Consider the following 16,678-nt stretch of genomic DNA (forward strand, 5'->3'; position numbering starts at 1 on the left):
GATGAAGTAGTGAACAAATCTTAACAAACAAGATTGAAAAAGTATGAAAAGAGAAAGAAAGAAAAGGGAAAGAAAAGTTGAATTGACTAAGATGCCTTAGGATTAGTGTTGAAGCTTTTCAATGAGTGGAAACTTTTACCTTTACTTTTCATCTTTTTTATTGGGAAATGTAGACATAATCCCATCCCAATGTTTTGCTAAGAAAGAAATCATTGTGAATTAAAAAAAAAATAAAAAAAAAGTTACAATCCCAATTATCTAAGTGGATATCATCAATCTTTCAATTTCTTTTTCCTTGCTCTAAATTTCAATAATGTGCATTCAAGAGGTTGGCATCATTAACAATCATGTTTCCTTTTCATGCATTTTGGTCATTTTCTCATCATCTTTTTCAATATAAAAAATCATACTAATCAAGAACCTAAAATATAATAATTTACAATGATGGATGCTTAATTAACGAACTGGGTAGAACGTCAAATTTATTGATGCTAAAGTTTCAAATTAATAATTGAAAATTTGAGTTTACATATATATATGTGTGTGTATCTCATGAATGTAAATTAAATTTTCTATAATTATTAATAAATATATGGTCTCTAATAAAAATGTGAATTTTGCTGAAAGGTCAGACAAGTGGAAAGAAAACAAAGAAGAGGTCCAAGATTTGCAAAATGTCAGTGAGTTGAAATTTTTGAAATAAAATAATGGGGATTTTGAAAATGAAAAGGATAAAAAATAGGATGTGGAGTTTTCTTTCACAAATGAGATGCCATGTGGGGTTTGGTTAGACCTTTTGGTACCAAGACTTTGAATGTGGGGGATAATTGCAATCTTCTTTCTCAAAATTAAGTTTTGTATTTATAAAATTATATTTTTTAGTTTGAAGTTTACTTTTATTTAATAAATAATTCATTTGTTAGTAAAAAATTATCAAATTTGTTGATGTGAATAAAAAATCAGATAAAAATTTCATATTTAATCCGAATTGACTTGTTACTGATTTTCTGTAAGTCAAATAATTTTTTATGATCAAATTACCTTTATACATTTTCATACATTAATACATGTGAGAATGTATATTTTCACCGTTTTAAAGGTAGTTTAGTTGAGAAAAAATTATTTGAACTGCAAAACTAATAAAAAGTGAATTGAGTTTAAATATGCATTTCAGAAACACTAAATATAATTTTTCAAATTATATAGAATTACGTGTAATTAAAATAAATTTTAAAGAAAATATATGTGTATATATATATATTGAGAGTCAATGGCCCACATGGGTTTGCCCATCAAAGTCCGCAGTCCAGATTAGAATTGAAGACACGTGGGGCTGCACATCTCACGCTCTGCTCTTTGTCTCTTCTTCACAAATTTAGAATATTCACTCCCACTATTATATATTTATTGTGTTACTAGGATTTAGTTCTCATAAGTGAATTATTGAAAATATCAAGGTTTTTTTAATGTACAGTAAAACCTCTATAAATTAATACTCTATAAATTAATAAACTCTCTAAAATAATAAAATCCTCCGGTCCCAACTTGGGCCTTTGTAAAAAATCATCAAATTCGATAAGATAATAAAATAATAATTTTTCGAAAAATTCCTTTATATGAAATCTATTTTACGCATTTGATCATTCATGGATGATTTTGCAATGCCTTTTAGATGAGAAGACATGGTTGGGTGTTATGAATTATTTTATTATCATATTGAGATTTATGTAGTATATGTTTCATTCATTATGCACGAATATATTTAATTGGTTATAATAGTTATTTAAGTGCAACGAATTAATGTAAACATATAAATAATTCCAATGAATTGATACACGTGTCTATGAATATAATAGTTAATTGCTGCATGAATATAATCAATGAAACATATATGAATTTATTTATTTTCAATACATATGTACTAAATTTGCTAAATTTAAAAAGTCTCTCTTTTAATTAATAAAATATTAATTTATCGATAAATTAATATCTCTCTAAATTAATAAAATTTCATGGTCCCAAGGTTATTAATTTATAGAGGTTTTACTGTATTTGTGAATTTATATGTAAAAGAGTTATGGTCAAGAACTAATAGGGTCATGCATTTATATAAAAAGAATGATTTTGGAAAAGATTACTAATCTGCATAATATCTTAAGTTAAAATCTAAAACGTCCTGATATGCAATACTCGTTGAAAATAGATAAATTTCAATATCTATACAACTCTTTTTAGTAGACGACATTTACAAGTAGAAAATGGAAAAATAAGAGCAATAATAAATTTGATTTACATCAAGGTCTTATTCATCTGATAATGAATATTTTGTATATTTTTATAATAGTTTTTCAATGTTAAAAAAAATTACTAATATACTTATAAGTTTATTATTATTATTATTATTATTATTAATGGCTTTCACATGGCTGTGCATATCAATCTTTAAGGGGAAGTCTTGTTGATGATCGACATTGGGATATACACCAAATGTTTGTTAAAATGTAGTCAAAGCTTAAAGAATTTAATTTAGATGGGTTTGCTCCTTTTCAGATTTTTACATTGACCCCATACATTAATTATTAAATTATAATGAACATAGTCTTCAGTGGATTCGCTCCTCATTTAAAAAACCAAATTAATATCAACAATAGCAGAATATTGTGAATAATATATTCGGAGATAAGTTTTTTCTCATTCAATATTTAATTTAAATAAGCGGACAAAAAATAAACAATGAAGTTGTGTTAGAGGTATGGCTACTAATTACACAGTATCCCTTTTTCAAGAATTTTTTTTACCTAAATTAGATTTAATCGGATATAATTAATCGCAGAGCAAATGTAATACACTCTTTGAGTGAGACCTAATCAACTATAATCCAATATGTTATCAGTGTGTAGCATACAGAATGTATGAATGATTTCAACGTATTTTTTATTTTAAAAAGTGATGTATATCTGCATCATCTAACTATTCGATACATCCCAAATCGAGTATAAAAATCTACATGAATTCGGAGACGTACCTAAACCAGAATACTGGAAAAGGTGGCCTTATGTACCATACAAGAAAGGTCTAACGAAAATTCACAGTAATTAAGATGCCAATATAAAACTTTGAATGCATACTTCTGATTAATATCAAGGTCTCTAGGCATATGGATCATAATTAAAAGAATCGCATATTCTGCTCGACATCCAGTGATCAAAGTCGCACAAAAGGTGTAGCTACATCGTGAAAACTTTACAAAAGCTGTGGTAGAAAGAGGGAAAGTGGGAGTGTGCCGGATCATATAAATTAGCAAACTGATACATGACACGATAATAGAACTGGAAAATGATGTGGTGCCAACTGAAAACGACCAAAATTTACCAGAACCATTCATATCTTGCATCCACAGCTTTTGCATTCGTTGATGCCAAAGGCATTGCTCCATATAAAGAAACAAAGTCATTTAGGCATTTATTTCTCTTGTCACTGTGATCCTTGAGACTGCTTATACCTGACGAACCGATTTCATATATCTTGCCTGAAAGTTCAGGAACAGCAATTTAGACAGCCAACATATATTTTTAAAACATCAAGAGTGATTTGAGATTAAGCATATATACTGGCAGTTTGATAAATGCAATAAATCAGCTTCTACCATCACAGTAGTTCATAATGTTACAAGCATTGTAGAGGAAAATAATAGTTATGGAGTGAGTGATGGAATACATAGAAGACAAGAATCATTCATAAAAAATTTCAAACAGGCCTATGGTTTTTTGGCAATTCAGGATGAACAAAGGATTAACAAACAGATGAACATTATGAGAAGTAAACTGTATCTTTCGCTGTCTGCAGCAAATAACAAAAAAATTCTAATTGACTATAGGCACAATTTGATCAGGAAAAAGATATCATTTTGGAATATGAAAGATGGATACACATGTATAACATGAGTAGGATTAGTGACTAGAATTAGTACCTTTAACCCATATCGGAGGAGCCCCAGTGGCATTGGCAACTAGAAGAGACATTGCTATGTCTTCACAATTTCTGACAGATGAACACATACAAAGTTAATAGACAGGTGATAAAATGAATGAAAACTCTTAAGAGTACAGTATGGATGAGTAGGAACAAAAACTATCTATACCTTTCCCTGCTTACATAATCATGAATTGATGACGGCATCTTTTTGGTATACAATTCCAAGTACTTCTTATGAAAGAATGCAGCTTTAGAGAGAACCATACTATAAGTGCCCATCCACCAAACAGACCACCATCCTCCATATCTGTAGTGGACTACGTCATTCTTCTACAAGAAAGGAGAATTTTGACATGTATAGGTTTAGAGGCGAGTCCAATCTATTCAAAGTAAAGCACGCAAGACACTAAGAACTATTATTGTAAAAGAATCACGAAGCAGGACTGTTATAGAAGTCAAGCACATTTCATAGAACTTGATTTAAATAGACAGGCAAAGTTGATCTTAGAAACATGCTTGGCACATCTCATTCGAAGTCATCAGTCGGAACCGTTAATAAATAGTACTGTGATCAGCAGCAAAAGCATTTTGATCAAGCTAAAAGAGTTCGATGATGCTTCAAGATTTGCTAGTTTCTCATGAACATGTAAGGCAGATATGCCTATGAGTTGGTAATACACATCCTCGAGGACAGCATTAACTGATATAGAATGATTTATTCATCTACAATTGGCTTCTCTTCTCCAAGGTCAACAACATCACTCAGTAACACAGATCGTATAACAAGAACTGATCAGGAACAAGTAATTCAAGCAAATTTTCAACATTAGCTGCAGGTATCATTACTGTATTTAGTAGCTATTCTGAAGGTCCAACCATCCAGCATTCAATATAATGATGCATATCTTGGGACAAGTGAAAATCAATTCATATATCAACAGACTCTTAGAAAAGGGAAAAAGAAGTGAGAAAGGCTAAAAAGCAGATGCTACTGCGGACATCAAAGATAACATTAGAAACTTAGAGATTCCAAAATTACGCAAGCAACTAACCTCCTCATCCAGCCAATGCATACGAGGAACAAATCCCACCATCGTAAGCGGAGCAGTTTGCCATACAGTGAATGCGAAATCCAGCGTTCGACATGGAACAATTACATCATCATCCACTGAGAATATAGCATCAGTCCTAAGATCCTGAATTGGCTTGAATCTATTATTCAGGTTATCTTCCTCGTTCAGATCAAACCTTAAGTTGGGTTTATGAGCTGTCTGTGACTTCTTCTGCACCATCTTTTTAAGATAATCTCTTAGCTTATATGAAGGTGGATCAACTTCACTCCAAACTACATGTATCGCATCAGTACCTTGGCAGGATGCATAGTGAGCAACAGACTGCTTAAGTAGAGTATTTCTCTTCCAAGTGTTGATAAGAACCGTGTACCCACCCCTGGAAATAACAGAACAAAGAGAATATGAAAATTGATCATCATAACAGGACTCTTGGATTTAGAATTCTGTTAGTCAAAAATCATTTGAATTACAGTGCACCCTGTGCTATAGCAAGATTTACAGATACGATTTCTACCAAGTAAAACGAATATACCACATGGATAAAATGCTGTCTTAGATTATGATTGTCGCGATCATCATATAATCACACAAAATCCAGAATAAAGAGCTTCTCCATCCTCAAATGCAAATTAGTAACTGATGTATTAGAATATCAACTCATTTGCAACATGGGGGCAACAAGAAGTGAAGGAGAAACAAAAGAAATGGAACCTCTTATTTCCCCAGTTCTGAGAACATTATTGCTTGTAATTACATGTGTGCTTGTAATTACATGATCCCAAGATCACACATTAGAATTCAAAGTTTTCCCAACTGAGATGCAAAGCAAACTTGATTTGTTTCATAACCACCACATCAATCTAAATTCATACAGATATTACACGAAGATGCAAATTAAGATTAAAGTCGAAAATCACTAAACTTGAAAAGAAAAAACTCCACACATTATGAGAGACAAAGTAAGCTACCACCCAGAAGAACAACAATATGATATCCGATCGGATCAAGTACAAATTACTCCAAACTAATCAATATTTCACAGATAAAATGCGTAAACATCACCAACCTAGAAGGAGAAGAGACGGAGGAAGGGTAATGAGGGTTCCATCCCATGAAAGGCGAGATCTTGGAACTAAGCAAATATGCGGCTGTCACGAGGAAGAACAAGAGGATTAGTTTGTACTTGGCGCCGCCGACCAAGAGCCGGAGGCGGCGGTGGAGCAGAGGCGAGCGAGCGCCATAGACGCCGCGATTCGCTGCTTTCTCCTTGGCGGGAGAGTAGTCACCGCCGTTTCCGTTCAGAGAGGCCTCTCTGATGGTTATAAGCGTCGACATCTTCAGGAGCCCATCCAATAGACGGCCCTGATGCAGATCTTGTTTGTGATGTGGGAACTACAGACACAAACTGCCACCACTTTCTTTCCTTCTGTCACTTCTGTTAGTCGTTGTTCATTCCTTGTATTCAAGCCGGCCTTTCGGTCGTGGCGCGTACAACCTTAAGGTCATGTTTGGCTTCACATTGTTTCATCCGTACTACTTTCGAGATGTATGATAGTGAAAATATATCTTAATTCATACATTGGATTATATATTTTAAAGTATTAAAAAATATTTATTATATACATATAAAAATACTAATACATAACATTTAATATAAATAGAAAAAAAAAGATATAGAATCTGAAATTAATTTTATTCGTAGGATCTTATCTTAATTTAAAATCCATCAAAACCCTACGTATCTATCTATCATATGGAAATTGTACTGATACCTTTTTCCCTAAGAGGTGGGTTAATTTGATTCATCCAACTCAGAAAACTCGAAATCTCAGCTCAACTCGGTTACAATCCTTTTTGTTAAATATCAATTCATAACAAATAAAATTACAACAATTATACCCCAATTAATTTTATCAGATAAATAAAGTCTAAACAATATATCTTACGATACAGCAGAACAATATCCTATGCATTATGCAAAATATAATGTAATTATTTTATGTGAATAATGAAAATTTTGAGCTCTTGTAAATATAATAATAAATAAGTGTAGCTTAAAATGAATGGCCTATTCTTCTTTTCATTTTCAAAAGTTACAAAAAAATTCAAAAGTATGACTAAATTTTGTAAAAAACTTATATAATTTTGAATGCAATAAAAAAAAATTCCAAGCTAGTAATTTTTAATTTTAGAAGTTAAAAGATAAGTTTAAAATGTCAAATTTAACAATATTTAATAAATGTTAATAATTGGAGTTTTGAACAAGAAGTTTGTGAAATGTACTTCTTAAATAATTTTTTTTTGGTGGATTTCATATATATATATATATATATGAGTTCTAGAAAAATTTGTTAAAATGAATTATACATATTTAATACGTGAAATTTATCAAAAATTCTATTTAAAAAATTAAATAAATATCATATTTAAATAATAAATTATTATCTCTATATATACTGAATAAATTATTATCAACATTTTTTACGTCGAAGAAGATGACTGACAACAAAATGGATTTTTTATTTTTGTTTCTTTTAAATTAAGGAAAAAGGAAAAAAAAAAATAGAAAATACGATTGTCTGTTGTCTGTCTTTCTTGCAATGGATTATTTTTGTTGTTTTGTTGGATAAAACTCTCTATATTCTCTTTCTTGCCCACATGTACTTTCTCTCTCTTACTCAATACTCTTATCATCATCTTGAACTTTAAGATTGTACATGTGGCATTAATCATAGAAGCAATAGAAAATGTAAGTATGTAACATGTACTGGGATAGAGGATCCCATCCCCAATACAATGACCTTTTGACCTCATCAACATCCATTTTCTCCTATGACTTAATAAATTGTTATTGTATGTGATTTTTCTGGTATCGAACATGTGGTGTGAAAAAGATCTTGGTTTTTTTCTGATTCTGATTTTCATAGAACTCGATGATTGCACACTGCCAACGTTATTGCAAGTGCAAGAACAAAAAAACACATTTGATTGAATTCAAGAAGGGGTAAAGGATGGGGGATCTTGACAAGAATCTCCTTATTGAGCCACACCACCTAAGTTCATGTCCATACATTTGGCAACATGATTACAATGGTGGTAGCCATGTTATTACAACTGGGCTTCTTACTCTATGCACCCCATCTTTCCATATTATAGATCCAAACTCCGGGGCGCTTTGCCGGGACTTTGTGGTGAAGGTAATCTTGTATGTCATCTTCTTACGGTTGCCCGTAAAGTCGAGTTTTGAAGGCTCAACCTTCACAGATGCACCTTTAAATGTAGATATCACAACATGGTAACTCGAAACAGGAGGACCCACATTGGTGACTGTTCGATGAAGGGTCAAAACGGTGGTGTTTGTATTCTCAGGAAATACGGCTGAGATTGCCGGGTAATTCAGATCCCTTGAGTTGGCAAGAGCGTGACGGCATGTTCTGTTGGAAAATTTAGAGAAAACTTGTAGCTCGGATGCTGTCAGGCCTTGAGCACACAGAAATTCGAAGTACTCTTGTGCACCAATGTCGTAAACCAAACCGGGATCGAGGGCTTTTAGTGGATTTATGTGCCCTGCTCCGTGGTCATATGGTGTGGAAGGTGCAGCCGTTGATGCATCTGTGAGAGGACTGTGTGTATTATCATGAACATAGGCCGTTGTCATCAATGCGGACTTAATTGCTGCTGGGCTCCAATCAGGATGCCTCGACTTGATCAGTGCTGCAACGCCGCTTACATGTGGGCACGACATGGAAGTCCCTGACAAGATATTGAACTTAGTTCGTCGGTGATCTGATGGAAGACTCGACGGCCCCAATTCTCCGGTCCACGCGGCGAGAATGTTCACCCCAGGCGCTATCATATCAGGTTTCAGTATCTCCAGCGACAGGATATTCGGTCCTCGGGAGGAAAAAGCCGCCACCACGGGAGACGGCCTGATTCTTAACTTGGTCCCGAGAAACGCTAGAGTTGCGGTGGCGTTGTGGTTTGATGCGGCGTAATGCTTTATCATTTTTCCCATTGTTTCACCCACCGCGACTGCCGGGAGAAGATGGCAGTCGGCAACCAGTTCCTCGCCGTTAACAGCCGTGTTAGACAAAATCATGCCGACTCCACCAGCATCTTTCACCACCTGCCCCTTCTGGACTCGGGGGCTGATTCCTCGGTCACATATCACAATCTTTCCTGCCACAGAATGCCTGTCGAGAGTTCCTTCTAAGCACATTGAGCTTGGTGTGAGATTGCTTGAGTTACTTCCATGGTAGACTAGTGGGTACTGCTTATTTACCGCAAGGTTCCTTTTGCCTTTGTAAAGTGAAGCCCCCGTAAAAAATTTACCCGTTCCAAGCTTAATTGTTGCCGGGAAATCTCTGTCCATCGTGCTGGCTCCGACAGTAGTAACCCACGGGGAAACATTCGTGAGACTGATGGGATCAGGGCCGCCATTTCCGGCCGAGCAGGAGATGAGAACTCCCCTCTCCATGGCCCCAAAGGCACCGATCGATAAGCTGTCGCGGTAATACGAGGAGACTCCACCACCTAAAGAGATTGAAAGAACGTTAACTCCATCAGCCACAGCTTGATCCATTGCAGAGAGAATGTCTGAGCTAAAGCACCCGCCGGTCCAGCAGACCTTGTAAGCGGCAATTCTTGCCCCCGGCGCCATTCCCCGTGCCGTTCCATAAGCGTAGCCCAAAAGATTTGCGCCACGAACAGGAGAACCAGCGACTGTTGCTGCAGTATGAGTCCCATGCCCGTCTTGATCTCGTGGCGATTTGAACTCTTCTTGTTCATTGATCTTACCCGAGGCCGCTTCATACCCTCTGTAAAAGACTCTGGCGCCCACTATCTTTCTGTTGCAATTGTGCCTGGAAAACCCTCGGCCTGTCTCACACGTGCCTTTCCAGTGAGGCGGAATTCTGGACATGCCCGTGTCGTTAAAGCTCGGGCTCTCCGGCCAGATACCGGTATCAAGGACACCGACAACCACGTCGTAATCAGAAAGTTTATCAGTAAAAGCACTCGTGCTATCTTCACGTTCGAGGCCGAGGAACAATGGACTTCTGGTAGTATGCAGATGGTATACAGTTTCCGGGAAAACAGCCATTACCCCGTCTTGTTCCAGCAGCTTCTCCACTTCTTCTTCACTCAGCTGGGCAGCAACGCCATGAAATGCTGTCTGGTAATTGTAAATTATCCTATCATCATTCTCATCTGCATCGTCTCGTTTTTCAGTTCTTGACGATGCTACTGACTTGATCATCGACGAGTACCACTGCCTATGGTCACTGAATTCTTGAGGCTTCGCCCACTTATCCATGTAAACTATGTATGTTTTTGTCGCGGGCGAGCTTTCGAGAGTGGATGCAACAATGGTAGCAGCAAGATAGGTTGAGACAAGCAGCAGCAGCCACCATCTCTGTGGTGTTTCTGCCATTTTCGCTGGCAAGAAAGTTGAGGAAAATGGAACAAAAGAGAAGAGGGATGAAATGCTACAGTTGTGAAGTGAAATTTTGGGCAGTGAGAAGTGCTTGAAATTGTGTGTTAGGCATGAAAATATCAGAGAAAAGGGACCTGTGTAATAAAGTTGGTAGTTGCTTCATGAATGCTTGCTGGTTTTGATTGGAATTGGGGTAAAAGGTATATCATTTTTATGGTCCCTTTATGAGTAATTAAGTAAATTCCAACTCATTTTTCCTACTTTATGATTGCTTCTTGTCTGGTGATGTATGCCACTTTGTCAAGTTGATAGCCTTGCAGGGTACAACTATTAGACCACAAACATACCATGATTGTGAACTTTACATCTAAGTGCCTTTGTTGCCTGCCTAACAACATGTCTGAATCTGGCTTTCTGTTTGATCTATATGCATAATTTTCAATTCATTTTATTTGAAAAAGAGTGGAGAAAAGGAATAAAGAGGCGCGGATTTGATATATTTTGCTTTTCTTTCCGTTTTTAATTGTTACTGATAAAAAGTGAATACGGGAAAGAGGATAACGTTAACAAGATAGTATTAAATGCAATTTTCTTTGTCTTTTGCATTTTGATGTTTTAATTCTTTACCTTTTCGGGGTAATAAATAGGTGCAATAATTTTATAATTTTCCGTCATTTTGGTTCGTCAGTCGACAAAATTTGCAAATATCGTCGGAAAACTTGCACGTTCTTTTTTTAACTTAGGATTTATGTTCACATTGATCAATTTAATGGATCAAAATCACAAAAGGAAAAAATAAAAAGTTATAGAACCTATTTCGGTACCCTACAAAGTTAACGGATTAAAATTTCATAAAGCAAAAAATACACGATTGAAAATTTGCTCGCAGAATCTGAGCAATAAGAAACAAAAGCCCCAAATTAAAAAGACAAAAAAAAAAAAAAAAACGCATGACCTGTTGGGGCGGGGGGTGGTGCACATGCTTTCTTCGGCAACATCTGCAAATTCAACAACTAAAAGATCAGAACTGCAAAAACTTAAAAAATTATAGAACATCTTTATTATCCTAAAAGGATAAAGAATTAAAACGTCAAAATACAAAAAATACAGAACGAATATCGCATTAACCCTTATCTGTATAAGTAAATTATACATGACGTGGATCTAAAAAAAAAAAAAACAAATAGAATTAAGATGGAGGGAACGGGTTGCCATTTCTGTTCCTCGTCAAGACACAAACAATTCCAAGAGTACAACTCTGCAAATTTCTCAATCTCGACATACAAATTTCCTTAAATGCTTGAGGTGTGTTTGAAGTTGATTGCCAATGTGGTCCCTTTGTATTTCACGAGATGCTATCACAAATATCATCAAAGTTTGTGGTGCTAAGAGTTGCTGGGCACCATGCATGATTTTTTCTTTTACGGATGGGCATGCATAATTTTTGGCTATGTGTTATAAGGTAATTAGATTGGTACTATGAAATTCAAGAATTCTTGAAAAGACAAATTCCTCCATAAGACAAGTAAATTATCACGATGTTCCCTCAGTTGTTACAATGGTTGCATGTATTCAGCAAACGGAATACCATAAAAAATGGTGAATTTATCATATTTACCTTGATTGATAAAATTTATATATTAATATCTCTCACTGAACTCATTTTGAATTATATATTTATTCATTTAAAAAAAAATACTTCAATTTGAAAGATTAGGCTAACCTAAAAAAAAAATCGATAGAGGAATAGTTGCACAAGTGTAATTTTATATTTTAACAAAAATCGTGATTACATAAGTACACTAATGTCGGTAAATTGAGCAATGCGTTGATTCGATCAATAATTAACTCGTCCCTTAGGGGACAGTACTCCAATGGATTGGGGCTCAATATTTTATTATGGAGATGTTGGGTTCAAAATCACTGGGAACATGTGTGAGTGGGTGCGTGCCTGGGTAAAAAAGAAAAAACTCACATTTTAATAAATCAAAAAATAAATTACAATAAACTTACATCAAGTGAAACAAATACCCATTTATTCGGGGGACTCAAGCCAATGGGAAAAATTTATTAAAAAAAGTACCAAAAAAAAAAAAAAGATTACAATAGAAGAGTGATTTTGAAACTTTTGAAAAATTAGAGGAATAAACAAACCAACCTGAACCTGAGGGTTGGCATGGACTATGGGGCAGACAAGCCCCTTTTGTAAGCATCATGCATCCATGGATAGGTGTATACACATCTGCATGGGAAGTTTATTCTCTTTTGACATTGGGTATAGTTATATGTAAATTCTAAATAATTTAAGAAATCACATTTATGGGGCAAACAGGCCCCTCTGGGTTTTTTTTTTTTTTTTTTTTTTTGTTAAATACATTTTGCACACTTGAACTGTGTATAAAGTGCATTTACACTCCTAACCTATAAAACGTAACAAAATGACCCGTCACGATATGGATCAACTTTTTTCTATGACGAAAATGCTATTAGTATTTACACTTCTGAAATATGTTTGTTGCAATCATTCTCCTAAATATAATCTGAATTATTATAATTTTTTTTAAATAAACACTATCTAAAATTTATGATTTTTATACAAAGTATAGAATCTATACAAACTCTAAGAATTTACAAGCTTTATATTTTTTTACATAATTGGTAAAATATTTATATAATTTTTACTTGTGTTGTTATATATATTGAACTTTTTCTTTTAAAGTAAGTTATCAATACAATTTTAAAATATTACGTCGAACATATATATAGCACTGTAAAATATGCAAATCTATAATATAATCAATATATAATATTCTTTAATTTTTTGAGTAATGATATAATGTATTTTTATTATGTGGACATTGAATTGAATCAAAATTTATAATTTATATCACATACTTTTTCTATAATAATACATATAATGTATTTACACATATTTGCATGTACTTTTGAACATAAATTATATGTATACTTTATAAAATATATTTGCGTATTTTGAGCTTATACTTTTTTTCATTACATAATTTATAAAAAAGTTATAAACTTTAAATATTATTTTTAAAATAAAATTTGAGTAAAATTTAAAAGTTATATAATATTATTTTTAAAATTCATATATTAGAGGTTCATGAGGCGTAAACCCATCTCCAAGTGCATAGGAGATACCTCTGTCATGTATTTACAGGAGAGAGATTTTTTTCTTAAAACTCACCATCCTCGCTACATATTCCAAATGCACTAGACAAGACTTATAATGATCATGTTTGAGGACTACTCCCGTACTATCGGAGTCAGGGATTCAAGTCATACCTACCTAGCCTCCAAAACTTCCATGTGAGGATCCCCACAAGTTAGTTCAGTCGATTCGAAACCTAACCAATCAACCGACTAAGATCGAATAGACGTCTCACGTCTGTCGCTGATAAAATGCGGCACTCATCAAATGAATACGACTCTTAGTGCAAGCCTCCATAAGACACTCAATGCTCATTCTCGAGGTCCTCAACTTGGAACGTTTCAGAACCAACCCTGCGGTAGTTGATTTAATGACCGCCATCCAATGTGCAGTCCAACTACATAGTTGTTCAAATGGTCTGTGGACTTTGTTGTGATGTTTAAGTAAATATAAACATACATAATGAGCACAACAAAAAAAAAAAAAAAAAAAAAAGCGCCAATAGTGAACACTCATTTTATTCACTAAATAATAATACTATATAATATCGAGTATTGTCAAAATATATTACATCCAGGCCAATCTAATTGATTTTCTGATCATCTATTCCAACACACGGGTGCCATAAAGTGTATCTAATCTTTTTTTTTTCCTTACTAAGAAATCAATTCTGCCGAATTTTTCAAAAGTTTCAAAATCATTTCTCTTTTGTAATTTTTTTTTCTTGCATATTTTAAATAATTTTCCTAAATCAATATCCTCAAACTTATTTATCCAACTTCAGTCTTAAAATATTAAGCTAACACATTATTGGTTACAAATTTTACATGTGTTTTATTGATGAGAAATTAATAAGTGGACATGCAATATATGTATGATATCATCTTGCATTATTTTGTACTCTCCCAATATGTAAAACTTATCTAATTATCAAAAAAGAATAAAAAGGAGAAGCTTATCTGCAACTATGATTGTACTGATTCTGCACATTATTTGCAGAAAGCATTATATATATATATATATATATATAATGCACTTTCCTTTTGCTTTCACTCATGACCAATAAAGTTAGAAAAGTTGTGACAATTAATATTTAATCTTTATGTGACAATAAATGCATTGCAACATGACTTATCTTTTTCTTTTCATTATTCAATATAGCTTACTCACATACCATTGTTATGGTACTAATTGCCAAACTTGCATACTTCCCTTTTTTCTGCTTTTTATTCTTTAAATATATATATATATATATGTAAGTGGAGATTAAAACAAAAGGAAAAATAAGCATTACAACAAATAGGTCGATTTCATATTATTTCATTTTTGATGGAGTTATTGGTAAATTGAATTAATTGGATATAATTATAATGGGCTCTTAAAATTTGATATAATTATAATTATTTCCTCATTGTTGAAAAATTATAAATATATTTTTGAAATTAACAGTCGCCTAATAATAATCTCATACAATGAATTGTCATGAAAAATAATTATAATTATAATAAATTTAAGGAGAATTTATTATAATTTATTCACCCTGTGATCCCTACTGGTGAGAAGTAAAAGGACTAGGGGGGTGAAAGGTACAACATGGGCAGCAACCAGCCTGTCATAGAACAATGATAGTAAACAATGAAGCTATATCACTCAGACATGGTGTTTTATTATGAGTTAGGACAATTTGTACTTGATAAAGGTGGTTGTGGCCTTCCCTCCATTAGCTGTCTTTCTTTTCTTACAGTTTGAATATTCCTCTGAATTCTAGGTTTTTTGCATTATGTTTTGAGGGGATTTTTTAACCTTAGGTGCATTTATCCATCTCGATATATATTTTATACAAGAACATATATTTTAAAAGAAACGACAACGAACAAGTATTATGTGATCACATACCAGAATACCATCTTACAAATTAACTAATAATTCCCATGATCACTTTCGCATAATACATAGGATCTATAAATTCTATATGAATGACAAAATTCGGTACATTTTGTCCTACGTATTTTTCTTACACAACTACATTCGAATTTCACAAATACAACGTTTGAACTTCAGTTATATTTTCATCAATGAATCAAAATCTGCTATATGCATGGAATCAAGATCTGATATTGGTAATAATTAATTTTTTTATCAAAGAAAAATTGTGGGTAGAAATTAAATAGAAATAGCAAAAATGTAATAAATGAAGAGCAGAAATATGTATCTTCTGAACTACTTTTCCATTGCTCACTATTTATGTCCGAGTCCAAAGTAGTTCAACGCTCAAGCGACTCGCAATAAATAGCAGCATTTAGTGTGTTGCTATGGGCATCGTGTCTTCCTTAAAGACACCAAACCGCCTTCAACGTTAGTTGAATTTCGTGCTTGCGCTATCATCTTTTTACTACAACGGCCTTCGTGTATTCATATAACCTGTGATTATTTATACCTAAATTTCGTCTCGAAATGTGAAATTATATTTTTCTTTAAAAAAAATTTGAAATTTTATTTACACATCATTCAAAAATTCTTCATTTACATCTGACCTTCTTCCGTATAATTTGAACATAAAATGCTAACTTTAGCGAAATACAGTATATAAATTTTAAATTTTACACCTCATTTAATATTCTTATGTATATTATCGTACTTATAAATATCACCACGTTTTTTTCCTTTACATTGATTCAAGATTACCATTAATGTTCATCTAAGAGGTGAATTTTACACAAATTAATAATAAAACATAGAGGAACGCGCTTCAAAGTCGAATCATAAATACCACAAGAATCATTGGTTTTTACTATTATTTGAATAATCAATTCTTGATTCTTAACAACGACAATAATTATTTATTATTATTATATCGTCATTATAATTATATTGCTAATTATTTTAGTGACAACTTTATACATAAATATATACAGTAATGATATATATTATATTTCTTACATTGTAATATTCATTATAATTATATTTACTATATGATAAACAAATGAGAATGAGTCTGGATTGTTGTTATGTGGAATTAATGAT

The 16,678-nt window shown here is 33.2% G+C and overlaps 2 protein-coding genes across 3 annotated transcripts; both read right to left on the reverse strand.

The window, feature by feature from the left end:
* On the reverse strand, nucleotides 3,110–6,537 carry LOC105160544 (glycosyltransferase family 64 protein C4-like). 2 transcript variants are annotated; one of them, XM_011077972.2, is made up of 5 exons: nucleotides 6,115–6,537; nucleotides 5,028–5,424; nucleotides 4,142–4,302; nucleotides 3,971–4,041; nucleotides 3,110–3,529 (listed from the first exon to the last, which is right to left on the reverse strand). In XM_011077972.2, exons 1-5 carry the CDS (start codon nucleotides 6,381–6,383, stop codon nucleotides 3,369–3,371), a joined length of 1,059 nt encoding a protein of 352 aa, XP_011076274.1. In that variant the 5' UTR covers nucleotides 6,384–6,537; the 3' UTR covers nucleotides 3,110–3,368. The 2 variants fall into 2 exon arrangements, with proteins under 2 accessions (XP_011076274.1, XP_011076273.1); XM_011077971.2 differs by having other exon boundaries at nucleotides 4,142–4,305; nucleotides 6,115–6,527.
* On the reverse strand, nucleotides 7,994–10,674 carry LOC105160545 (subtilisin-like protease SBT1.3). Its single transcript, XM_011077974.2, has one exon. The coding sequence runs from the start codon at nucleotides 10,477–10,479 to the stop codon at nucleotides 8,134–8,136; it is 2,346 nt and encodes a 781-aa protein (XP_011076276.1). The 5' UTR covers nucleotides 10,480–10,674; the 3' UTR covers nucleotides 7,994–8,133.

This window comes from Sesamum indicum, linkage group LG4 (assembly GCF_000512975.1).
Source record: "Sesamum indicum cultivar Zhongzhi No. 13 linkage group LG4, S_indicum_v1.0, whole genome shotgun sequence".
In the NCBI taxonomy this organism is placed as follows: domain Eukaryota; kingdom Viridiplantae; phylum Streptophyta; class Magnoliopsida; order Lamiales; family Pedaliaceae; genus Sesamum; species Sesamum indicum.

Coding starts and splice junctions, on each gene's coding strand:
- LOC105160544 (XM_011077971.2), bottom strand. CDS start 6,383: ATGTCGACGCTTATAACCATCAGAGAGGCCTCTCTGAACGGAAACGGC. Junction 4,306..5,027: donor TGCATTGGCTGGATGAGGAG/GTTAGTTGCTTG, acceptor CCTTTCTTGTAG/AAGAATGACGTAGTCCACTA. Junction 3,530..3,970: donor TCCTCCGATATGGGTTAAAG/GTACTAATTCTA, acceptor CTGAACTTTCAG/GCAAGATATATGAAATCGGT.
- LOC105160545 (XM_011077974.2), bottom strand. CDS start 10,479: ATGGCAGAAACACCACAGAGATGGTGGCTGCTGCTGCTTGTCTCAACC.